We start from the raw sequence: 26,676 nt of genomic DNA on the forward strand, positions 1-26,676 counted from the left end.
AGTGAAAAGTGTGGCTCTGACAATTAATGACAACTGCAGAAATTAATGATTGGAATCTAGATTGGAGAATGTAGTGCGGCTGCTTAACACTTCTTGAACAACCTGCAGTGCAATAATGTTATTTGAAAAAAATTAATTCACCCTTTTCCTTCAACTGCTTGTTCACTTTTCCTGAGGTGGTAGAAATGACACCAGAGGCAGATCTACCAGGGACTAAGCGGACTATAGCAACTATTAGCGATTTCTGCTGCAGTTGTATGACAACACAGCTCCTCTGTATTTCCCTGCAGACAATTCTCATCTTCCAGGTTAAGAATTATGAGAACTCAGAAAAGGGTAGAATCCCTTAGGGATTATATACATCTTCATTATGTGCCTAGAGCACAGATGCTAAGGCACTGTACGCATGAGTAAGAGCTACAGTATGTCAAAACACAAGAATTTATCAGAGGTAGACTGACACTTTTTCGGTCTAAAAACCACATTGCTAGCCTTCACTATTGAAACTAATAGTCCTTCACTAGTTGGACTAGTCCTACTACAATTAGTCCTTCACAACAAAAAGGTAAAACTAGGGGACTAGCTGAACAGGACAAGATTTACTGCAGTATTCCCATTTCCTTCGTGAAAAATCCAAACATGCCTCCCCAACAGACATAGTTGGGATGGGAAAGGTTACATCAGTTACAACAAAGTCAAGATGACTTTTTTTTTTTTAAGCAATACTAAGTTTACACACAGTTCTTTTTCCCCGTCCTTTAAAAGAAGAGACTAGTTGTTCCTTCCCACAGCAAGGGTGGCAGGAAATGGCAGAGAAAGGAAACATGCTGAAATAGCTGTCACTGTCCCCTGACCCCATGGGAAGAAGAACCTTGCAAGACTGGCTATCCAAATTAAAGTCTCTGGATCTGTATAGAAGGGTTCCAATTACTGTGCAGTATTATTAAGTTCAATTTCACATCACTAGATCTTAGTGGAATTTTCAAAGTAAAGACTATGTTATACATCACAGCACCATAAACAAAATACAAACAGTGTGCATTAGTAAATGTTATCTACAGATTTTATGAAGGAAAAAACTTTGCCTTTGCTTAAAAACTAAGTTCAATTTATATTCATATTTTACTATTATTTTAAGTAAGTGGATAAATTAGAAACACCTATTGGTACAAATATGCATCAGTGAAGGAGGAATGCTCACCCAAGATTCAGCATCATGCTACTCATGCAACACATTAAGTTTTACTGTGTAAACGCTAGGGAAAAAAAAAAAATCACTTGTTTTGACAACTGCAGAGCAAAATAATTTTCTAAGGGACATAACTATCCTTCAGATGAAAGTTAATTTTATCCTATTTAATTATACACTGTTACCAATTTAAATCCTGCCCTAGAACATTGAGTTTACCACACTGTCTTGCATGTATGTGATGGACATGTGTCATTTATTAGGCTTTTCCATTATTTTTGGGGTTGTCTTAATTGCTCTACATACATACTTTTCCTTCTACTATAACAATGACTGTGTGTGGCACTGCTTTGTGCACCATTACACCATACCCTCAGGTTTAAAATAGAGTACTTTCAGTTACGGAATAAGTGACCCTACAAAATTTCTTCTACATTTCTGAGACCTGCAAGAGAATTTTTCTGTCAGCTCCAGACAAACTGCTACAGGAAGAAAAGTTGCTGTGGTCAACACTGCATCTCTATATTTTAAATGGATCTGATGATCCCAAAATCTTAGGCCATGAAAGGCATGTGCCAACTATGTGGTAGGACTTCAGGACTTGAATAGCAGCTCTGAAGGGACTACAATACAATCAAACATTTGGGACAGAACAGATTCCAATATTACTGAGGTCACTGTACTTGGTGTCCGCTCTATACACACAGTGTCTTTTTATATACACTGAATTTGGTCAAAAAGACCACAGATTAGGCAAAGAGAGATAACAATCAGGGTCTGCATTTCTATTCCCAGGGTACTGCTTGGCAAACCTGTATTCCTGAAGTACCAAAATAAATAACAAGCATATTCCTGAGAAATGCCAAATACCCACCAACATCAACTAGATAGGGCTAATAACAGTGTGGTATCTTGCAAGATAAAAGTCAGTTAGCAAGACTGCTAAATGTCAGCTTTTAAACTCTTTAGTATTTACATTTAACTATGTCAAGGGAAAAAAAAAAAGAAAAAAAGAAAAATCCACAGCACACATACCAAAGTTTAGACTTAAAATCTCCATATTGTCCTTCATAAGTGAGGTGAGGATGAAGGAATACCTATTTTCTTTTAAAAATAACAAAAGTAAAAATCAAGTATAATGAAAGCACATCAAGAAACAAACTGTACAATTTCTGAACTGCACTGTTTATTTTGCTGCTTGAAACCTAAGTGACAGTATGCCACTATAATTATGGGGTTTCTTCTAAACCTTTACTACACTGCAGGTACAGAAATATACGGACACATTTTGGAGAATTGACATTTTGCAAAATGCAGCAAACATTTCAATTTATACATGAGAAAAGGAAGTGTTCAAAAGGGTATGCATTTCAAGTTATTGCAGGTTATTTCTGTGAGAGAATTTCTGCAGGTAAAACATGTTTAAATTTAACCAACAGTAACGTGTCAGTGTATTTAAAATCATGACAAAAATCTTCTCTCTGGTCATTAACTGCCCTTTGACAAATTACTAGGATGTTGTATGTTTAGGGCAAGATGTCAATACAGCATAAATCCCGTGGCATTTTGGTTTTCTTCTGGAGATTAAAGCTGTTTTTTTCTTGGGATAAATGCAGCAGCAAAACACAAACCAGCTGATCAAAAAAGCACTTCTGCCATAACTCCAATAATTTCAGGGCACACCAACCGACAGTAGTTTTGCCATTCCCAGTTCTTTTAAGGTTTACATCACTGCACTGTTGCCTTAAGTACGTTTGTAAAAGCTTGTTTTCTGTTAGGCCAGCTTGCTGACTACAGCCTGGTTGAGAGAATTTAGTTGGTTGGTCCATTTATCTAACGCAGTATACCGTGCACCACCTCTCTTCTGATGATCCAGTTCTAGGAGCTGGTTGACTTGATCAATTCGGCCATGTATAGTGCTAGAAGTAAATAAATAAATAACTATAAATCACTAATGCACATGGAAATAGGCGCTAACAATAAATCAGAGGTAAAGTAAGAGGTAGTCTTATACAAGAGAGACACAAAGTCCATTTCAGAATTCAGCACTTTTATAATATATTTTCCTGGGTAGTACTGCTTATTTAGTTGTCATCATGACTGGAAATCAAATGAACTAATTCATTGGGCAATGCATATATTATCTCCCTAGCTATGACCCACATATAAAGTCTGAAGCAACATGAGGCAAAGAGTTTTTGAAAGACAAGGAATGATGAAATATGCAGATTTATGTAAAAAGAAATTAAAATATAAACACAGGTATGGATTATATTTTCCTACTAGATATAACAAGTTACCCTCCAAAAGAAATTTTACAAATTGTAGTTAAGTTTTTCCAGTCAAAGAGAGCAGACCACTAATCTGTTGACTTGAAAATGTACTTAAAAATATACATGGTTATAAGCAGCAATTACTCATAATAATAATTTTCATAATTTCATAATAATTCAATTGCTTTATTATGTAATTCAAAATTAAAATAAAATTATGCCACTCAATCTTTCTCTATAATTTTCTTAGCTCTTTTACAAATACACTTTACCGCTCATAAACCAAGCAAATCCAAACAAAGCCAGCATCATCACCTTTCGGTTCTAGAATCAACCAGTATTGTCACAATGCACAAAAATATTGTTTTGTTGCTTCTTGTATACTTTGATTATTTTAAAGTAATTAAAGATCAGTAATCAAGAATAAAGTACATACTTATCCAATATGCACTGCACAAGCAAGCTTTCCACATCAGCTACATCTATGTTTAACTCCTAAAAGAAAAAGAAAACTCATGATGCTGCTACTGTTTTGCAGCATTAAATCCTTCCAATCTTTATTTTAAAATACAGAATTTGGTTTCATTTCTGTTCCTTACTATTAAAAAGTATCAATTCAATAATGATCTATCAAGCAAAAGAACTCCACCCAAAGTACATAAGGCCAATGATCAAGAAATCAGTAACCTCTCAGAGAAGGCTGAAGAGGCTAAAGCAAAATTTTTTGGAAGCTCCAGAAATGAGTTCCTTTGATAACTTACTGAAAAAAAACCAAACCCAAACCCAAACCCACAAAACCCCCCAGTAAATAAAATAAGACAATAATTATCAGAAAAGAATGGGTCTGTACTAAAAACCGTTTAGGGGGCTAATTGCATCTTCTGGCTCAAGCAAGTTCTACAAATGTTAAGGCTAGCTTAAAAAAAAAAAGCATACAGAGTTGTAAAGAGAATTTAAGCATAAAAAATACACATCTCTAATACTTCATGATATATTTTGGAATGCTGTGAATTTTTGCAAGAAAGTTCACAGACTCACAGGAGATGGAAATAGCCATCTATTGTCATTGGGTTTTGATTTTGTTCTTTCCAGATTAGGGAATGAAATCAGTGATTCTAGTATCATAGTTGGTTTGTTCTAGTACCACAGTTCTGTAACTCTTACAACACACACATTTGAAGATATCTTTTGAACAAAAGGAATTAACATTTGGATTTTTAAGTTCATAAAATTTACGTTCATAATTACATTCTGAATTATACAAATTTCACTTTTTCTATTTCTCTTCAGAAAAGTGCTTTTCTACACCAAGTAGAATTTGGTAATTGAATATTTTAGAAGTATATCATAGTACATATTCTAAAAAGCATTTGGACGACACCTGAAATTTGTATTTTCGCACCGCAAAGCTGCCAGCAGTGTATCAGTACTACTTTATGGTTTAGATTATATTTTAGATATTCTATTTCTGGAAGCACTGCATTTATTTAAGAGCTTTTATTCATAATTAATCATTTACTTAAGCAAATGCAAGGCTCCACTGACACATACCTTAGAAATAAAAGGAATATGTATTCTTGTGTAAGGCTTAATTAATTTTATAAGCACTTGTGTTCTGATGTTTCGCAAAAGCTCTGTAAGAGAAGAAAAAATAAATGTACTGAAATAAAGATGCAATACAGCTCCATATAGGAAGATACCCTAAATACCATGATCTTAAGGTACTGATTAATTGAGGTGGGGAAGCACAGCAAAATAAAGGGACCTCTTTTTCCAGGGATCCAGGCAATATGTAACTCTGAAGATGGACAGATAGAGTTGAAAACTGTTTAAACATGGAGCAACATAGTCCCTAGTAACAATTTAAATTATTCAAACTAACTGGATAAGTCATACAGATTATTGCATGGTATGTCTGCCCCTCTAATTTATGGCTAGAATGCTTGCCTTGTACAAAAGTGAAAAGAGGTATTCTTAAGGCTCTGAAACTTAAGCCTGCATGCATTTAACTTCATGGGGAATGAAGTTAAACTTAACATTTAAGTAAAACATAACATTTTAAGTTAAAAGATCAGGGCCTAATGGTATAATTATGATGAGGAACTGAAGAAGTATAAAACAGAGTCTGCATGAAGTGGCTGATTTTTCTTAGATAAGATAGTGCAGCCATTGTTTTAGAAATTTTTACATTACTAAAGAAAACCTGGGTTAAATGAAAGCATAAATTACAATTGTAAATTAACAGAAAAAGAGCTAGATCCATTTTTACCTAACTAGTTACACAAGGACTGTTTATATACGGAAAAATAATACTGAAGACCAGATTAGGTATCTCAATAAAACTAAGGAGATTAAAACGATGAGGCAAGGTATGTAAACATTATAACCACAAACACACATTCTGTATCACTACAGAGTGAAAAAGATGAGAGTATCTTTTTTTCCCCTGGATATATGATAATAGTCTGCTAGTGATAAGGGGTGAAACTCAAATTCTCTTCAATCCTTTGATTCAACTGTCCTGCTCCTCTTGCTTTCCAGTTCTGTCATACTTTCTTCCTTAAGCATCCATCTCTCTAATCTTAGAGTCTCCCTACAAGACTTTGAAGCTTACCAGTAGTCGTCATGTAACAGCAGTAGAGGGGTTATATTTAGTTTCCCCTGCTGTTTGCCATGTTCTCTTTTACAAACAAGAAGTGTAAGAAAACCAGGTCTCTGGATTTAACTCTTTTCTTTCATGTAACTATCCAGCTAAATGATCTTGCAATGCCACAGAAAGGCCTACTCCTGATGAAAACAGTTGTTATCTGAAAAACTGGACACTATATTCAAGCGAAGAGACTTTTACATTTTCAGATACATGACAAACGCAGGGTGTAACTTTATTTTGTGATGTTACTGGAATGGATGGGCACGTGTTACTGTCTTCCCCTATTTTATTAAGTGTAGGTACTACAAATCCAAACATTGTTTTCAACATATACATTAGAATTATGTATCTTGTTACATATTTTATTACTACACATTTATTAATGCAACCTTCATTACATTATCTATATATTTCATCTTTAATCTAAAGCAGAAAATTAACCTTATAAACTAGCAAACATCTAACTTGAGACTGACACAAACAACCTTTACAAGTAAGGGTTGCCCTCATTTAATCCTTCCAATGGAAAAAATATTCAGTGCCTAACACCACCGTTAAATATTGTCATAGACTATCCATTATTGCTAGAACTTTCTTCATCATTCCTGCAATTCCTTGCAGTCATTCTACGTGCCTGGATGCATGTTGGCCTTGACCAACTTCTAAAGAACTTGGAAACAGTAAGGGAATCGTCCACAAGTAATTGAAAAGAACTCTCATTCTGTCAAGAAGAAAAATAAATGGGGGGGAGCTTACCAAGTAGTGAAGAAGAAAAAAAAAGGATTAAGATAGCCTGCAAAAATACCTTCAATGTGCTCCCTTATGAAGGGATCGTCCATGATGTTGCTGTGATTTGTTTTCAGAATCTTCTCAAATTCAGTGATGTCGTTATTCTGATAGGCACTTCAGAAAAAACAAGACTGAATTATTATTTTAAAAAGTTAAACAGACTCGTAAGACTTTGTTCTACATCTTCTAAAAAAAAAAATCTGTATTAAGTGTTGGTGGCAAATAATTATATTCAGAACCTTTATAAGGAAAAACTCTTTCAAGGTGAGATGCAACAGAAATGACCTTTCTCCTATTTCAATTTTAGTAGCATTTACAAAAGTTTAGTATGAACATTTAGTTATTCCACAAGTGCACTCCAGTTTTTTGAAACTTTTGTGCTTTAAGAAGTTATTCTTTGAAAAAGCCTAGACGCTAAAAATAGCCAATTTTGAAAAGTATCATTACTTGAATTTTGGCTTCATGAAGCCATACGTTATGGAACAAATAAGTGCTAAAAAGAGTCTAGAGGGTTGTTGCTGTTTCTAGAATGTCCATCTTAAGCTGAATTCTAAAAATACTGGAATATGGAAGAAATCCCGACTTCCAGGATGAACCATCAGTAACTGTGTCATAATATTATTTTTTAGATTTTTATTTATAGCTTATTTTTAGTATATATATTGTTCAACTAGTCAATCTTGTTATCTGAGAAAGGATTACAAAAAGAAGGTGGGTTTAGACACCTATTGTTCAGCAGTGGCGCCACAGCATCATTTAAAGGTAAGAGCTGTAACCACTAAACAAGACCTTTTTCTTGAAATACAATGGTTTTACAATTCAAATCTATCATCTTTTCTTACAGGAACAGTCAGCTGTAATAGGGCCTATCTACTAACCAATCAAACTTACACAGTAATTTAGTTATATTAAGCTACAGGCTATTAATATTTAACCTGAAAGACATAGTGTTCAATACATGCTATCAATTTCTGTTTAATACTAACATCAAACATTTTAAAAACGTCATCTCTTTTTCCTTCATAGTCTCTGTACATATTCAAATTGTTTTTAAACTGGTCAAAAAGTCATCCTTTGTTATTAGTAAAATGGGCAAGAAAAAGACCAGTTAAATTTAAGGTGGAACTTGAGGAGTTTATAAATGGAGTTATATGAGTGGAATGGACTATATCACATGAAACCAGTAAATTTTACTTCATAATTAAAAGGAATTTCAGTTAAGTATATTTTATTGTTTATTCCAGAAGTCTCTTTTTACCACATGTAAAACATTCAAAAGTTCTCAATGTAGATTATAGGAAGAATTAAAAACACAATTGTAATCTTTGGAATTGATTTTATCTTCTGCATATTTCTTTTCCATGCTGCTTTAATTGCATTATTAATTTTAAAGAAGCAATTATACTCAAGTGTCAAGATAAAAAAAGATATAAATTAGGAATATGAATAAAATCAGATTGGGTAAGGCCATCTAGAGTTCCTTCTGCCTCAAATTCACATGAAATTATGACAGTGAAGTAGAAAAGACATGTCTAAAGTGGAATTATTGGAAATAGTCCCTTAATAAACTGCCAAATCATTTATTCATCATTATTTCAATAATGGATGAACATCCTCACTTTCAGAAACAATTTGTATGCATACAATGGTGCAGCACCATAGCAGTATCAGAGCAAGGTTTGTTCCAACATGAGATCAACTGTGTATTTCAAAATGTGTTTTCCCACCTTTTGTTCTTACGTAACTAAAAGGTGGGAAAAGTTTTCCTACGCATTGTTCATTTTTTTCTACTTGATAAAGCAAAGGCAGGATAGAGCAGATGGAACAGCTTAGCTTCACAGGACAGTATACAAAAACTGCCTCAGTTCAATTTATTTTGCCTGATGATCTTAATACCCTAAAAGTTCTCACATCACAGTTGCCTCCAAGAGGTAATGAAGCATACTTTTGATTTTCACATGTTTGAAGGATAGGGGAGATCACTTGAGAGTTCAGTTTCATATTCCTAAATTATGAAACTCCTTTAGTAATCATGACATTTCCATGCATCCAATTATTCTATTGGCTTTGGTATGAGATGTCAATGGTCTCAGTTTCTCATATATAATCAACTAAACCCTAAAGACCAGTTGCAGTACAAGGTGGGACAATTTTATTTAAGGGAAGAAATGAGGTTTTTGTCACTGCATAAGAAATTCAGCATAGTAGAAGATAACAGCATGTTTCTGTACCCCTACCTGGTATAGTATAAATACTTTGGTATATCATACTAAATAAAAGTTTCTTAAGAAAAAAAAAAAAACAGTCTACAAATATTTGCCCAATATTTATTAAATAACTGTGTTAGCTGTGCAGAGAAAAGCCACCCACCTCTAAAAATATTCCAGGTCTGGTTTGGACACTACATCTTTTTATTTTTTGTTCTCTTCTCCAGAAAAATTAAAATCTTACCTTACTAAATTCGTCATTGCTAGAATCTCTGGATCATTTTTGTATGGTTTAGCCTACACAGAACAGAAAGCACAATATGCATGTTTAGGCTTTAAATATTTTTTTCCATTTTTGTCTTTTGAGTAATTTCCCTATCAATTGGGGGAGGGGGGGAAATACCTCCTGAGAGTCAAATGGATTTATTCCAGATTTCATGAGCATGTTTGCTAAGACCAAGTATTTTAAGCAAGTAGTTCTTCTGGGGCTCCCTGATTCATCATAATTCTTGAATGCTTCAAAAAAATCAGTATGTGCCTTTTCAAACTCTCCTTCTCTTAAGTGCATTTTGCCTCCGCATTCTGAAAAGAAAACACAGATGACGAGAAAAGGAACACTGCGTGCTTGTTGCTGACTACAATAATTGTACTCAGAAGTTCCGCGCTATTTCTAAATAGATTACTGAAATATTTTCAGGAGTCTTTTCATTCTCTGAAATCGCTAGTGGGGAAAAAAAAAAGGCATTAGGGCCTTCGCATACAGCATTGCCATTTGAATGAACCCATTCCAAAGAAGAAAAAACAAAACCCAACCCACACCATAAATCTAAAAGAACACTAATCCTCACAGCCAATAATTATTTAACCTTATGTTAAAATACTGTAAAAACTATAATGGAATTTATCTCCATTTCAAAGGCAACGGACTTCCTATATTTATGGAATTTTCCCAATCTATTGAGCAAAACCACACAGAAAAATTGAGAAATACTCTATATCTCCTTTTATTTCTCAAGTACCTGCTGCTGCCTGATTGTAAGTGCCTACACCAGGGGAAGAGGGAAGGCACAACAGTATTCTGGAGAAAGTTTTTTTCAAGACACACGGCATGTTTCCATTATAATTCATCATTACAGATAATAAATAATATTTTCAAACACATCATAAAGCCCTTCAGTTCCTGATGAATTCTAGTGAGGTGAGACATCAAGCACAAATTTACAAAAGGGGATTGCAGAAATAGCAGTCCCTTCCGCTACCAGTCCTGTCAAGCCTTTGTTTTTATCCTTTGTAAATGCCTTTGCATTTATTCATTGTTGCCTGCTATGGTGTCAAACAACTCAAGCCTTCCTCTTGTTCTTCTATTGCTTCGCTCTTGCAGTATATATAGTCAACTGTCCTGCCCTTCTGACCAGTGCATCTGGTACTTAGGCACCAGAACAAGTCCTACAGGAGGCAAACATTAAATGATGAGACTGTAGCCACTGCATTTGTAGTCCTTTATTCACATACGGTTTGTCTGCCTCTGAATCTACAAGATCCTCTGTCTTTATAGTTGGAACTGGAAAAAACATTAATTATCAGATTTTCATAAAACTAATCTACACAACAGAAGTTAAATGAAAAATTCAAGATTAACTTGCCTCTGATAACTCCCATGATCAGTGGATGAGGAATGGCTGACTTGATGTGCAATGACTGTTCATATAGTGCTTTAAGTTTTTTGTTATTTTTCTGTGCTGTGTACATTTGAATTTCCAAAGCATAGATTTCCAATAGTTGAGTACCTTTTTTAAGATCATCTTCCCCATCATCAGTCTAGGATAGATTAAGTAATAAATACTGTGAAATTTTAAGAGAACAGTGATTTCAGTTTTACACTAGTAAAGACCTGATTACCAAATACTCTCATTAATTTCTTGTCAGAAATAGGGATATTCCTAAAACGTTAAAATTTTGATATAACTAATAACACAAAACATAATACTCAAAGAACTTATCACAGGCCAAGTTTTGAAGCCCGTTATTTAAAAAGTCAGTATTTTTGTTTAATTAAATGTTTTCCTTATAACAACTTTCAGAACTTTGCCCTTTATTCTTTTCCACTTTCCTTAAATCACACTCTCAGTACATAAATGCAATGACTGACACACCTACATATATATAGATATAGATATATAGTTATATATAGATAATACATACAACTCTTCTGCTGCCTATAACAGAACCATTTCTCAGATACTTGTAACCTGTTTTCCATGCTGGAGGAAGAAAAGGGGACACAAACAAGCACACCAGGCTGCATGGCTAATTTTTTTTCCCCCTTCCAAATGAGAAAGTAGCAACTGTACTTCCAATTTTGAGTAAAGCTCACTTGGAATCTTCACTACATTGTAAAATAAATGTCTATGCATTACAGATTATTCATACGTGCTTCTCATCCTTGCACCTGACTAAAAGGAAACTTAATCAGCAGTTGTGAATAATTTTTTAAAAAAATCACCTTTAAGCAAGGAATAAAACACTTGGGGTTTGTTCACATTATCAAACAGATAACAAATTAAAGCAGGCACAGTATTTCTTCCCTTTGTACTAAAGCTCAGCAACATGCCTCAAAGGCCAATGATAGATGTAAAAAAAAAAAAATAAAAAAATCAACGTTGTTTACTAAGCTACAGTGATTTAGAATATAAAGGTACCTGGCATGACTGATGCAGCTGACGCAAAATTTTTTGTAACTTTCCATATTCTTCTCGTTCTAAATATAATTTGCCAAGCTGTAATGAAAAAAAAGCTGAAGTACTAAGGTCTATTAAGATTTCACAATTATAATTTATAAGAGTTAGCTGAAGGTATCACAAAAAAAAAGGCAAAACCCAGTAAGTTATATATATTTTACCTTTGTGTTTGTCTTAAACCACAATCTATCATTCTTAGCATCTTTCAGAGCTTCAAGTGTTGTTTCGTAGAATTCCTGAAGCAAATCCATCTGACATAAAAAATCAGAATTCTATAATTGTAAACAGCAAATTTGTACCTGTTAATATAAGTCAATCTGAACAAACTAAAAGTGCATGCTTGAACTTCAAAGTAAGAAAGGTATTTGCATCTAATTGAATGTCTGCTTTTAAATTGTAAAGAGCTTCTAAAGTAACAAAACTAAGTACACTTGCTTTTCTTATACAAAATAGATATAGTTAAAAAGTATTCACATTTTAAGATTTGCAACCATCTATCAAGCTAGTGAAAAAGAAAAGCCACCTTATACAAGCCCATCTTATATAACCAAGTAATAAAATTCTTATGTTGTGTAAGACAAACACTAACAGGCAACATTGCTCCTACTTAAAAGAAGAAAAACAAAAATAATTTACATATCAAAAAGAAAATACGATTTATGAAGAGAGAGAAATGGTCAAAGGAAAATATGCTTTCTCCTTTCTATACTATCAATGCTGAGTGAAAGCAAGCTCTTGAGCACATCAAACTGTTTCTTTGCATAAAACCCAAAAATACAACATCCAAAATGGAAATCAAAGTGCTGAGTGTGACCTTTAACAAAGGTTCTACAGAGAATGCATTAGTATTGTTTATGGTCATTGTTCTTTTGGGATAACAGATCTGTGGCTGTACACCAAGTTAAGAGTTCCAGATTGTCCCTCCAGCATTTAGTCCCTCTCAATGCTCCAACTGCATTTAGACCAAACACACTCTGACAACAAGGTATAGTATAAGACAATCCTTCAGACCTTAAGAGTAAACCATCATTCAACTATTAAACTTTAATTTCCTATGAGTGACAGGACAGGAAGGATTGTGATTAATGACAGAGGAGTCATCACTAAAGACCAGTGATCCTCCATATGCAGGTGCTACTTCCAGGTAGTCAGTTAGGGGAGCTTTCTACTCTCCGTAAAGCTTCTACAACACAAAAGAAAAGGAGCTGGGCTGTGTATCTATGAACATATACCTATCTTGCACAGTACACTCAAAGACAGGCAGTATGTGACACCAACACTTTGTTGCAAAGTTTTTCAAAGGTTCCCCTCTCCCCACAAAGTAAAAAAAGAAAAGTATTGTTTAATTACAAATTACATTTGAGAAGGAACTTATAGTATATAGCTGCTATGCTAAAAAAAAAAAAAAAAAAAAAGGAAAATTTACTTATTAGCACTGAAATCCCAGGTAAATATTGAAAAAAAGGACAAATTTATGAAGAGTTATGTGTGTTGACAGAATCCGTTAAGTGTGGGAAATATGTTCATACATACAACAACAAATGAGTACTGCAAATGTTCTCTAATAGAGATCAAAAAACCCCAAACCAAAAGACTACCATACACAAAGAAGCCCACAGTTAAAAATGCAAAAAAGGAAAACCATGAAGATGAAAGAAATGATGATCTAACCTGCTTGGAAGTAGAGATATAATCAAGAATAGAATTGATGGATTTTTCAGAGTAATTCCTTGTAACTGCACTCCGTATGTAGGTCAATAGCTGTTTATATCTGTTCATCATTTCAGGAAAGTTAGTCTAAAAGAAAAACAAAATTACATTATAATTTTTGTTTTAATTATTAAAAACTGAGTTATATCTTGCAAATACACATGCAGAAAAGAAAGCATAACAGAAGGACTATGCAGTAGTTGTTGCTGTTAGGAACTTTTACATCACGGCTCTATTCATAAGCAGCAGAATCAGGAATAACTTCAGCAAGACTGCACGGAATAGACATCTAAAATACTCAGTGAAGAAAACAGAGTTGGCTATACAACTATTTGGAATGGTTGCATATGTAGCATATAAATTTTTCACCGATTTGTTCTGGTGAAGTACACATATATAGAAACATTACCAGTTTCAATGGTATGATACCTCAGGGTAGCAAGGACTGAACCTCAAACTTTCAGAGAGTATCAGCTGACTACAGCAGCTATTTTGCATCCATTTTGCCTTTGACTTGCAACCACATAATTTTCCTGCCATGTCTGTAGTAGCCATTAAAGGCTGCAAAAGACAAGTTCTGGCAGATTTAGTTGTCATAGCCATAAATTAGATAACAACTTAAGATCTCTGGATCAAATACATATTTATGCCATTTACTCTCAAGTGATAGCTGTAAATTCCTACCAATTTAAAGTTTATTTTAATCATCTGTTTCAGAGCTTTGAATCCCCATTCTCCTTTTTCACCTTCGAGCTCCAAAACCTGAAATAGAAAAATATTATAAACATATTTATAAAACCTTTATTCAAACTTAAATTGATTTGCACCTTGTTTAAAAGGTACATATCCCATACATGCCTTTTCCCCCCACTCTGTTCCTTACAAAGTAATGTTTTAATCTGCCCTGTTGTTCAATTTTACTCCTCCCTGATATTATTGAGAAAGTTAGTGAGGGGTTATGTATCTTATTAGTTTTCACAACTTAGCTGATGTAGTGAGGGTGAATTGTTATTTATAGATGTTTTTTGTTGTTGTTAACATCAAACACTGAACTTTAATGTCACTCCATAAATACATATACACAAAAGAGTTGTAATACCCCCTGCAAAACAGACTCAACCCACCCCTTGACTAAATTAGTAAAAAATTTACACTTCTGAATTACTATAGTTTCTTCACATATCAGAAAGGCTTCTAGACCTTAATGTAACATAGTTAAGGGAATGCTTTGTAAGTAAAAATTTTGGAAAGTTTTTTTAAGTCATGTATCGAATACTGTTACACACTATAAATAAGCCAAGAGATGCAAAAATCTATTTTTTCTTTAAAAAGTTACATCTAAAATATTGCTTTCTGGTGGCAGAGTGCAAACATTAAAAATTTAAAACTGACATGAAGGAGATAAACTCTGTGTCACTTAGTATTTATACATTTAAAGCTTTGGAATCAAATAGCAAACAAAGTATAATACGTTACATAAGACACTGAGGAAAACGCCATTTCATTTTAAAAAACGAATGGATCTGGCTTCTATAGTTGACACATGAAAACACATTAGGACTGTTTAATTAACTTAGTAAATCCTGAAGATTAAAAACTCAGTTCTGCGATAAAATAGGACTATTCCATGCCCTATTTATGCTCCCTAAGAATGATCCTGAAAGGCAGTCAGCCAGGAGTCTAAGTTGTCCAATGATAAACTTAGCACATTAGTAAGTTAAAATATAAACATCACTCTTAAAATTCCAGAAAATAACTCAAATGGTAAGCAAATATTTTTAAATGTGAATTAATATAAAAAGAAGAGATACAATATAAAGACAGAAAACCTTCTGAAAACTGCTTAATGCTGCTTTGGGATCATCTTCCTTCAAAGCTTTGGAATTGTAGTATTGATTTTCCAGATCCACATTTGGTTCAGAATTGCTGTCCTCAGAATATTCCTACATTTTAAGGAAAAAAGAAAAAACAAATAAAAATCAGAGAAAAAAAGAAAGGATCAGAACATCTAATATTCTGCTGAAAATGGCTAAAATACAGTAAGACATATTGCTCAAACTGATACAGACAGAATGCTTGTAAATTAACAGAAAATCTTCAGTTTTAGAGCACGGAACAGGTATGGACTCTTACGATGATTTCATCTCTCTCCCATTACTAGGCCAGCCTCACCATCCACCAACACTTGCCTGTCAACAGATTTCTTTCTGGACTAATGAACTCATAGCTCTACCAACTTTGCCTTTATGACAAGTACAGGCTGTATTATTAAAATTCTGCCAATTTTGGTGTCTAAGGACAGATGCCTAATAGCATATGTCATTTCTGTGTGGGGGAGAGAACATGCTGGCCACTAGTCTTCTAAAAGGCGCTCTATGATAGGACCTTTGCTAACCACAGAAAAGACTCTGGCTGAGCTGCCACACAAGTGATGATTCAGCAATGGAGGATATAAAATGCCTGCCTTTTTATGCCATAACGATTCATACTTGTCTAAGGAAGTTAAAAAAAAAGAATAATTATTATAACACCAGCTGCTTCTGTGCTGAGAAGCAGGAGATTATTGAGAAAATGCTAAAGATACTGCCAGAGAGGGTGGGGTGGAGCATAGGCACAATAATTTGATCAAATAATTACCGATCATGTACACTAGCGCCAAACCAATTGAAGAATTTACTTCTACCAATTATTACTTCATTAAAAAAAAAGAAAGTACTCTGAGGTTTTTTCTGATGAAAACAACCTAAGTATTTCATCTTCTTTTGATGAAGGACAATGTTGCGTGTCTGAATTACAAAACACTAACAAAACTCAAACAATAATTTCATTTCAGGTTTACACAAGTCAAAAATATCTCACACCTCTGTGTTTTCGAGCCAACTTCTCTCAGAGTGCTTAGCTATTAGGAGATGAACTGTTTAACAGTATCTGTTTAAATCTCAAAATTACTGTTGTCAGAGTAACCTTCCCTCGTAACAATATAAACAATGCATGGTCAGGTGCCCTTCTTTAAGTTGGAATTTCTTCTTTTACTGTACTTCATCAGGCACATTTATTCTTCTGTTCATTGATACAGTGCTAATGTTAATGGATTCCTTCAAAACCATGGGAAGGAACAAAAAAAAGATGAGGCAAAAGAGAAGTTTTAAATTAGCTCTCTCTTCCCTACAATGCAAGCACATCTTTCAAAGTTTAAGTTTTCTGACGTTCTAAGGGAAAAATTAATCATGGGAGCTCACAGTTGCCCAAATTTTATTAAACATGGTCCTTGTGACATTTATCCTTCAACCTGCTAATATTTCTATTTGTTACATGTAGGCAAGTTGCTCACATATGTATTTATTTATACTCACACAAAGTATTAGTATTTAGTGAGACTCACTGGACTTAAAAGCCTAGTGAATTCCACAAACCTGTTTTCTGAATTCCCAAAGAACTATAAAACTTAATACTGAAAACTGCAAAGAAAACAGGAAGCAAGTGTCTTACTTCATTAGGCAGACGTTCATTTTGGTTAGCTTGTTTTTGTAAATTCTTTACCCTATTGATCCAACATCGATGGAGCAACTACAAGAACATGCACATGATGTCAACAGCTGTAAGCATATCAGGCACCTTATGGAGATACAGGCTGCCAAAACTTAAACAACATAGCATTTAAGATACATGTAATCAGCTGATGTCTTGTTTATACTGAACTTGAACAATGAGGAATATTTTTGGCAGAGGTATCTATTTGTAAAGATAAAAGGAAAGAAAACTAAATTAATTCCTTTTAGGAAGCAATGTGCTCTGTTAGCCTAAAGCCAGAAACATCTGAATGTTCATCTTAGCTCTGGCAGTGATTCTGGATGTTGACTCACGCAGGAAGCCTTTTTTCAGATCATTTTTCTCAATGCTACTTAAATACCCCAGAAAGCTATTTTCATAATAATATTAAAACCTAATAAAGAACAAGTGTTAAGTCTACAGATAATTTTTTTCTAATGGGAATGCTTTGAAATGCATCAAAGGTAGTGTTTTATGTTCTCACAGCTATGTTTTTCCTTCACTTGATGCCTACTTGCCTCACATCAAATTTAGGATGTTGGTATGGACTCAAAGGTCGAAGGGAGATAGGGCTTTCCTACTTCCAGAAAATATAATGTAAGGTGCTTACTTTAAAAGACATACTTAGACTTAATGGCTGTGCAGTATGATACAAATGTGAGAACATTCAGCTTTTGCCAAAAGCAAAAGGAAAGAAGGAGGAAAGGAAAAGTGTGAAGCTGTATCCATAAAGTTCAAATTAAGAAAAAGGTGCATTTCCTTCCCCGTACTGAAAACAGAGAAGTTCTTTTAACAGTAAATTCAGATACCAAACGCCTAACCTTTCCTCACCCTCATTTTTAACATCCCTGCTTCCTGCCTGAACAACTTCCCCAACTCAGCCCTTTTAGGTAGAAAGTTTGTTGCACCAAACAATGCAGTACCAAAATAAAAGTGCACAAAAATTAGGTAGAATATCAGGTTTACAAAAAGAATTTCTACATAACTCTCAAAATCTCTATTATACCATCTAGACGTAATATTCTGCATAGTGAAGAACACCCTTAATTATAACTTCAAGATATAAAAGCACCTGTGTGATATACTTCAGCTCCAGCTGATGTAAAAAAAGTAACATGCCTAAGAATTTTTTTTATTAAGATGTTGGTGATTTTTTTAAATGGACACGAACACTATCAGTACAAATGAAAACGACAGAAGTCTGAGTATGCAGAACTGATCTTTGAAACCCATTTAGTTCTCCCTTCCTGAGAGGATCAAAACAAACAAGTGGGTTGTTTTATTATTACTCACGAAATTAGAAACCCCCGATACAGCTTTAATAAAAAAGTAGTTAAAAAAAAGTTAAGACATTATTTAAGCATTGCTCCATTGAAAATCTGCATGTTCTAAATGTAGTCAGTTATAAACAATCCATTCCCATCGCATCACTTTTTGGGGGAAGAAAAATTCCCACGTTAGCTCAACTGTAATGGAGATAAAACCTCTGATGTAGCTTACTCTGCCTGGAACATAGTTCTTTCAAATAATTTTAGTAGAAGTTAAATTAGTACCAAGGAACCAATTTAATTTACAAGTCTTTATTACATTACGTATTAAGTTTTCACAAAATTCATTTCATCTAGCAAACAGCTTTAAAACATTAAGCCCCAGCTTCTAAAATGAACACACGCAGAAGACAGTTCACCCCAGTCAGCTTTAATCATCCTTTTTAGGGCACGGATCCATTTGCAGTTTTTCCAGCAGCAAAGGCAGGTTTAGAGCATCCAGCACTTCCCAACCCCCTCTGTTCATTTCTGGTCCTAGTATCCCCTTCCCCGTTCACTGCAGCGATTCAACATTTTATGCTGTATGAGTCTTTGATGACGGCTGATCCTGCTTGGGCTGAGAGAACAGGCCCGCCAGCGCTTACACAGACGCAATCCTGAGGCTGGTGAGCTATGGCAGAGGAGCAAGGAGGGCAAGAAAACCAGCCGTGGTTTCAGAAAACTGTAGCAGGAGCCTTTGTCAATGTGGTCTTGAGAGATTATATAGAACTCTTGAAGCATAGCACCTCTCCTCACAGACAGAATAAGGTACATGAACTTGGAGACTGTAACACTATATCAGTGACATTTAATGGCAGATTTGTGGTATTCTAGCAGATTAGAGTGGCTTAACACTTTACAGCATAAAGTTAAACATGTACAAAACTAAAGATATAAATATTTTGTGAAAAGCTACCATTGTTTAGTCACTAATTTTCTTGTCTCCTCTCTTGCCTAAAGCACTTCCCTAACCTCTACATTGAAAGTGGAGTGATAATCTAAACTTTTGCTTGTCTGTGTATCATTCACTAGCTGTATAGGAACCAACCTCCTCTTTTGCAAACCTTTTTCAAAAAACAAAAAAGGGAAAAGTAGCTACACAGAGGATAACTTTCCAGACAAAAAACACAATAGAAAGAGTTCTATTTCTGTAGAAATTTATCCTTCAAGGACATTGTTAACAATACTTATTACTGTCAAGTTTCAATTGCTGGTAATTTTACCAAATTTCAACCATTGGGCTGACTCAAACCATTCTTTTTCTATGAAGTGCAATTGCTTCTGAGAATAAGTCTGGTACAAATTTGATTTTACTTCAGCTAACTCTGTTTCATAACCATGGCATTTAGGAGGTCTGCTAACTCTAGGATTTGGAGCGAAGACCTGATATTTTGCAACAGCACTAGTGATGTGGGTTGGGGGTGGCGGTTTGTTTGTTTGTTTTTAAAAAAAAAAACAACACAAAAATGCCCAAATAAGGCCAACTGGAAAAAAAAGAAAAACAAAAAAGAAAATAACTCCTCAATATATTATGTTAGCTTGCCACCTAAATTTCTTGAACATTTCATCTACAATGAACGTGCACTATTTTCACATAGCTCACATGCACTGGCCCCAAAAGTGACCAACCGAACACCAGAGGACAACTTTCTTTGCATTTGCTCTTCCTGGACCACTGGCCCCCAGGCACCAGGATGAAAAGCAAATAACAGTTTCTATGTGCATTTGCCACTGGTATCCAGGCACATGAATATAAAGAAAGCAATCAGACTGGAATGCAAACGAGTAAGGAGGAAAAGAACAGAGACAAACAGTGAGAGTGAAAACAAGAGTGTGATTTGTGTCTGCAACCACTCAACCATGCATTGGGAGTCCTGGTTTTCTTTTCCACATTCCAGGTCTCCTGCTCTTCTGCTCCTACTCGCTCACTCCGCAAGTCATCTAGTGCGGGCTGGCTCACACCGGGGCTGACACCAGGAATAAGTCTGTGAAGCCAGCAATCTGCAATGGGGTCAGTACAGTTCCATGGAAAGACAGTGCTCTGCCTTTGTTTTGTTTTGGTTTTTTTTTTTTTTTTTAAGTAGAAGTTGGAAGATGCACAGAAATGAGACAGGAGACTGCAGAAAGAAAAAGCTATTATTATGACATGTAAAGAGTATAGAAAAGTGCCTTTTCTTTCTACCTCTGTCACACAGCTCTCCTATAGTTATGTGCATCCTTTTTCTAAAAGTCCAGGTTTTAGCACAACTTAGATCTAATTTACTTCTGTTTAACACCCAACTGCATATCAGACCCTGGGGAGCTCTGTTCTGAAGAGTGCTAAACAATTCTCTCAAAAAAAACCCAACAAAAACCCAGAACTTACTGACACCTGTCAATGTTCAGATGGAAAGAATTTACTGACTAATTATTCTCATGCTTTTTGTCTCAATACTTCCTTCTGAGACATTATGGTAATGAGCGAAATAAACCCCAGATATATTAATTCTGTGTTTAAAGATGAGTCTGAAGAGAATGCATAAAATAAAATATCAGGACACACACTGAATCCATATAAAATACGAAACAGTAATTAATTCAGAGAACAGTATATCCTACGTCCTCTGTGAAGCTGATTTTTTTTTTTAAATCACATACTAATGTAATTAAACATAAGAAACAGAAGAGGGTAAAGTGGATCTGCTTGATTTGGTAATTCCCTAGTTCTGAATTATCACTTTCTTGTTTGCAATATATATCTGTATTTTTGTTTGTATTTGAATATATGATTTCATGAATATATGGATTCATACATATGAAACATAATATGAATTCATGTATATGTATTCATATATGTGAAACTTAAAAGAGTTGGGCAGAGGTGACAATATCTGCATGAAATTTCAACTGTGTCTATTAAAAATGCATGAATATAACATAGGAAAGTTTCCCTGCCTACTGATGAGATTGCTTATCAAGTTTGGTAACATATAGAAGTTCCTTTTGAAGTGACGTGTATTTGTCCCTGTTGGAAAGAAAGAGTGAGCCAATTCACGTTTACTAAGCTGCCACTCTGATGGCTTGAAATAAAAAGTAAGACTACCTATATCCTAATATCAACACAGCCTGAAAAGGGAAATCCTCAGTAATCTGAAGGCATGCTCCCCATATTTGACCCATGCCAATCCTCATGAACCTGTAGCCATCTCACTGGGGTGCAAACTGCTGGCTGTTCTTTGGAACTGTATACAGCTCTTCTACTGAAGTCACTGAAATAATACAACTCCATAACATAAAGAGAGAAGTTGCTCAGCGAACAGATTTGTCCATCTTTCCCCCGGATTAATTTTAAAGTTGAATTTCAAAACACAATAAGATGTCTCATTAAGAACACCACAGACAAATTCCTTATTTATTTAAAAATAAAAAAAATCAAGTAGATGTATTACAACAACTGTCAATGTGTTGTCATTGTGCCTGGAAGGATCAGTTTCTGGAGAAAGACTGAGTTTAGTCTCAAAGTCAATTCTAAGCATAGCTTTTTGTCTGAGACTGAAAACAAAATGGAATTTACAATGGTCCTTCCCTCTTTCTCCTTCTCCACCCTCAAGCTGAAACTAGTAAAAAGAACCTGGACTGAAATCATATAAGGCACCAAACAGCACCAAACTAGAAATTAAAATTGAGTGGTTTTCATAATGACCAGTAAACATTATTCTGTTCATTGAAGCATAAAGTGGAAAAATCCATGTTATAATCAAGGTTGTCACTGTACATTACTAGCAAATTGTGAATCTAGGTCCATCCACCCACAAATACAAATGGAATTTTTTCCTGATATCAAGACCTCCAACAGATAAAGTTAACTTCTATAGGAGCGGCTGAGGTAATTTACATGCAAAACCTTGACTTTTAGCCCAATGAAAAACTAAGGAGAAACAGTCAACTATGATCTGTAAAGTGGGTAGTCTTCAGTTGTTTAACAGCGTAGTAATTAATTATACAAAAATCCATGACGAAGCTGGGAAAGAGCTGGGCCTTCAGAATATCTGTTCACATTTCAGTTCAAGCGTGAAACATTTGCATACTTAAGGAAATGTAACTGACTGGTTCTACATAATCAGCAGGTCAAGAGCACATTTAAAGAGAAACAGCCATAATCACTTCTAATAAAAGCTGACAAAATAAAAACTTTTTTGGGAGTCTTCTTTCCACTACTATTTTTATGCTAGTAGCTACTCTGGGAGACCTGAATCTAGTTGCACCATACTGTATTTTGACAAAATAGCTATTTCTTCTTTCATTAACTGTTTCGGTAATTACTGCCTCTCCTCCTATTCCTTAAAAAAAATATTCACCAACACTTACGCGTGCTCTTTTATTTTCAGTTCTCTATTTGTCTGAGTATTTTGTCCTGTACTCACTTTTTTGTTGCAAACCCTTCTGCAGCAGCCTTTACACTGAACTTGAGAGCCATGCATCCCCTTATAGTCTTCTCTTAATTTAACTAGATTTACATCATCATGAAAGGAAGAAATTAGGCCCTGTCTTCAGGGCCCTTAACTATTTTCCAAAACAATTTTGCAGAACAGTGCAATTACAGTCTCAAGCACATTTGAAAACAACATCCAATCATGGTTTGTTAGTCCAAGAATGCTGTAACTAGTCTAGCTGGAATATTTTTATTCTTAAATTCGGGGGGGCGGGGGTGTTCCATCAGTTATAAATCCAAATTAAGTTTAAAAAATCTGTTTTATTTAAAGATGCAGCTTAACTATTATTTGATGCTTTACATGGGAGTTACATACTGAAAAGAAAAAATGAACATGCTCCTAATTACTACTAGCAGTATTTTTAAATTTTGGAAAGGTCTGGGCTAGTCGTAATTAATGACAATGAAAATGTTCCAGGAAAATTAACTACAGTCAGGGGCTGAAATTTGCCACAAGCAAGAAGTTTCAGGAAGGTTTTTCCAATAAGGAAGAAAGTACTTCAGAAAAAAGAAACACAGGAAAAAGCGTTAGACCACCAATTATTCTTGGTGAAGACAGACATAATGCATCGTGAGCTTAGAGCTGCACTCTTACTCAAATTTGTATGTAGACAGCTGCATTTATAGAATGAAAAATGCAATTCCAATGGTTTCTCTACATGTCCAGTTCTCATGTTATGGATATTCAACACGAATTCTGCTATGTTTAGTATTCCTTTGATTGTATCACATGGAAAAATAAACACAGTATTTTAAATCAGGACATGCATTTCAGTGTTAATGAAAATGAATGGAAATTGATTTTGGAACAAACCAGACCAACAAAATATTTTCCTTCAGAGTATTTCCTTCAGAAAACGTGTTTCTAAAAGTTTGTGAATTCATTCATGGAACACTAACAGTTCTTGGAATACTGACACAAGCAGCTCATAAGGTTAAGATGACAACGCATGTCAAACAAGCACTCTTACGAGAATTTTAAAAACTCAAAACCAAAACCAGATGCTTTTATTCTATATCCAATGTCATCCAGCCATTCTGAGCAGCTCATAACAAAAACTGCCCAGAAACTATTTCAAATAAAATCAGACAAGTTTTTTAAGTGAATTCATAAGTAGCAATGATTATAAAAAAATTCGTTAGAAAGCAAGTCTTCCAGAAGCAAGTGTCTGGGGTTTTTCAGTGAAATTTCAGTACTGTAAATACAGGTTTAGGCAAAATTAATGAAATACAGACTCTCAAACCTCAACCATACACAGCTTTTTTTTTTTTTTTAATATCTCTGTTCTAAAAACCTGTGCAAGGTTCAAAAGCAAAAAAGCCACACAAACAAGCCTCAAGCTCCAATATAAGATAATGCCAATAGAATTACAACTAGTTAGACAGCACAGAAAACATATTTTGTTTCAAACATGACAGCTATTTAGTTTACTAACCTCCCCCAAGATGGTTCTACTCATTGTAAAAAATTTGGTTTTAATAATTTAAAGAAGATTTGTTACATCAAAACAATCCCGTTATATTACCAATTCTCCCCCGATAAATTGGTCTGTTGCTAACTGCAAGCAGCATTTTTTAACTGTAAAACTTAGAACAAAACCTAATGTCAAAATGTGACCAGATATAACATGAAAAACCCCGAACCCTGCAATTTAAAATAAAAAACACCAAACGAAAAAGGGCAAAAAGCTCACTAAGGCTAGAAAGGCAAAAAGTTAAAAATGAGTACACCCTTGGTGTGTTGCATCAGAAGCAGGCTGTGTGGCCATTTCTCCTCGCTCCCCTTTTTCTTCCCCCCACTTTTTCCTCAGTTTGACGCTCAGGCAAGCACACGAATGACATCTACCCCCAAGGACCTCTCGCAGCCGCGGGTGGGCAGGAGGGCAGGCAACTTTACGACTCTACTTCGTGCCCGACACTTCGGCCAGAGGCAGGAGGAGGGAGGGAGGGAGGGAGGCAGCGCGCCGGAGCCCTCCCCTCACCCTGACCCCTGTGGAAGACAAACGGGGACCCAGGCTCGCTGGGCCCAAGGGGGCCAGCCCGGGGCCTAGCTAACTTCCCGGGGCCGAAGTCGGCCTGTTTTTTCCGCGGGAAGGTGGCAAGGCGCCCGGCGGGGCCTGTTCCGAAAGCAGCACCCGCCCCTCGCAGCCGCTGCCCGCTGCCACTACCCCTCCTCCCCGGGAGGGAAACTCATCCTGTCAGTGCTCCCTCCCGGGGCAGACCCGGCGGGGCTGCTGCTGCGGCGGGTGGCGGACGCGGAGCGCCAGCACCGGCACCGGCCGAGGCAGCACCGCTCCCCCGAGGCCCCCTCGCTGCACCGCGCCGCTGACCCCCCGCACCTCCCCGCGCCCTACCAGGTCGTAGTCCTCTTCATCATCGCACATGAAATCATCCTCCATGTCAGACATCTTGGCCGGAGGACGGGCGGGGGGAGGGGAAAGGGGCCGGGAGAGGGAGGAGGCAGCGAGGACAGCCCCTTCTCCCACAACCCCGCGCGGCGCTGCCCAATGTGGCTCCGCTCCGCCCGGAACACGCCGCCGCCCGCACCCCTCCCGCCCCCGGCCCGGGGCACACGGAGCCCAATCCGCGCTGCACCACCGCCGGCTTCCTCTCCCTGATAGCAACCTGCCCCTAGCAACCGCGGCCCGCCGGCGGGGCCCGCCTCCCGCCCTCCCTCCCCGCCGCTCTGGCGGCTTGTGGGGGGGGCGCTGCGGGCCCGCCTCGCCTCCTGACGCCGGAGGCGCCTCCCCGGCGGCGCCGCGCCTCGGTAGGGCGCCGGGCCACGGCCCTGCCGCCGCCAGCGCGGGCAGGAGCCCGGAGCGCGCCGTGGTGGCGCCGGGGCGGGTCGCCGCGTATCCGGGTGTGAGCGCTGCGAGCCCGGCTCCCGTACCGGAGCTGTAAGTCTTGTGACTGTGCGTCTCCGGATGGGAAATTCAAAAAGCCCGGCCGCTCGCCGATACTGGCAGCCTCGCTTAGTCCTTAGTGCAGTTTATTTGCCTCACTCAGTGCTGCTGAACTGTTTACGTGTGCTGCGTTTACCATAAGCAAATAATACTATAGCAGCAGTTTTTAAAGCCTGTAAAAAACACGGGCCTTGCAAAGCACTGGCTTTCTAAAGATTTTTACATGCTGACTTCTGCTGCTGCCTTCAACTGAGGGTGGCAAAAAGCCCCGACAGACAGGCTTTGCCTCTCCACAATCTCCGCAAGGCCCGTGGTTCTTGGACTCCTAGATGCATTTGCAGTATTCATTGGGTCTCCAGATTTTTCTGTTGCTGGTCGTTTTATGTTGTTACGGTTTCTGATGGTCTGGGTTTTTTTTTTCCTATGGCTACTGCTAAATCTCTTAAAAACCCTATTTCTATTCTGCCAACAATACTAATGAGGAGAAAAAAGTTTTACCTCAGAAAGACACGTAAATCCCCAATGAAATCTCAATGTTACTATGCTTTTCACAGTCCAAGCACTTAAAAGCTTCATGAGTTGAATATTAGGGGCTTTATGATATACACCAAAATAGACAATAACAACGAGCAAGTGAGCTTGTAAACTAATTTGAAAAGCTCAGTTCCTCAAAATAACTGCAGCCATTAATCTTGAGGGGTAAACAGGAGCTGTGAGACTGCTTGTTTCAGGGAAGCTGGCAGAACCACACACCAGAAACAAACAAGGGGGAAAAAATAACGCCGTAGGGGAAAGAATTGCCAATTTATTTAGTGTTCTCATTACACGTGCACTTTGCAGGAGAACCGGCACTGGCCTAATGCATGGCCCTGAGGGTGACCCCTACCGCA

General features: G+C 36.6%; 1 protein-coding gene across 2 annotated transcripts; it reads right to left on the reverse strand.

Annotated features, from left to right (window-relative positions):
* Nucleotides 1-2,353: 2,353 nt before the first annotated feature.
* On the reverse strand, nucleotides 2,354-25,451 carry COPS2 (COP9 signalosome subunit 2). 2 transcript variants are annotated; one of them, XM_075506091.1, is made up of 13 exons: nucleotides 25,238-25,451; nucleotides 15,386-15,499; nucleotides 14,241-14,318; nucleotides 13,518-13,643; nucleotides 12,008-12,118; nucleotides 11,808-11,885; nucleotides 10,752-10,926; nucleotides 9,512-9,690; nucleotides 9,353-9,405; nucleotides 6,918-7,015; nucleotides 5,014-5,096; nucleotides 3,899-3,957; nucleotides 2,354-3,108 (listed from the first exon to the last, which is right to left on the reverse strand). In XM_075506091.1, the coding sequence occupies exons 1-13, from the start codon at nucleotides 25,289-25,291 to the stop codon at nucleotides 2,964-2,966; spliced, it is 1,353 nt and encodes a 450-aa protein (XP_075362206.1). In that variant the 5' UTR covers nucleotides 25,292-25,451; the 3' UTR covers nucleotides 2,354-2,963. The 2 variants fall into 2 exon arrangements, with proteins under 2 accessions (XP_075362206.1, XP_075362207.1); XM_075506092.1 differs by having other exon boundaries at nucleotides 12,008-12,097; nucleotides 25,238-25,448.
* Between the last annotated feature and the right edge of the window lie 1,225 nt (nucleotides 25,452-26,676).

This window comes from Mycteria americana, chromosome 6 (assembly GCF_035582795.1).
Source record: "Mycteria americana isolate JAX WOST 10 ecotype Jacksonville Zoo and Gardens chromosome 6, USCA_MyAme_1.0, whole genome shotgun sequence".
In the NCBI taxonomy this organism is placed as follows: domain Eukaryota; kingdom Metazoa; phylum Chordata; class Aves; order Ciconiiformes; family Ciconiidae; genus Mycteria; species Mycteria americana.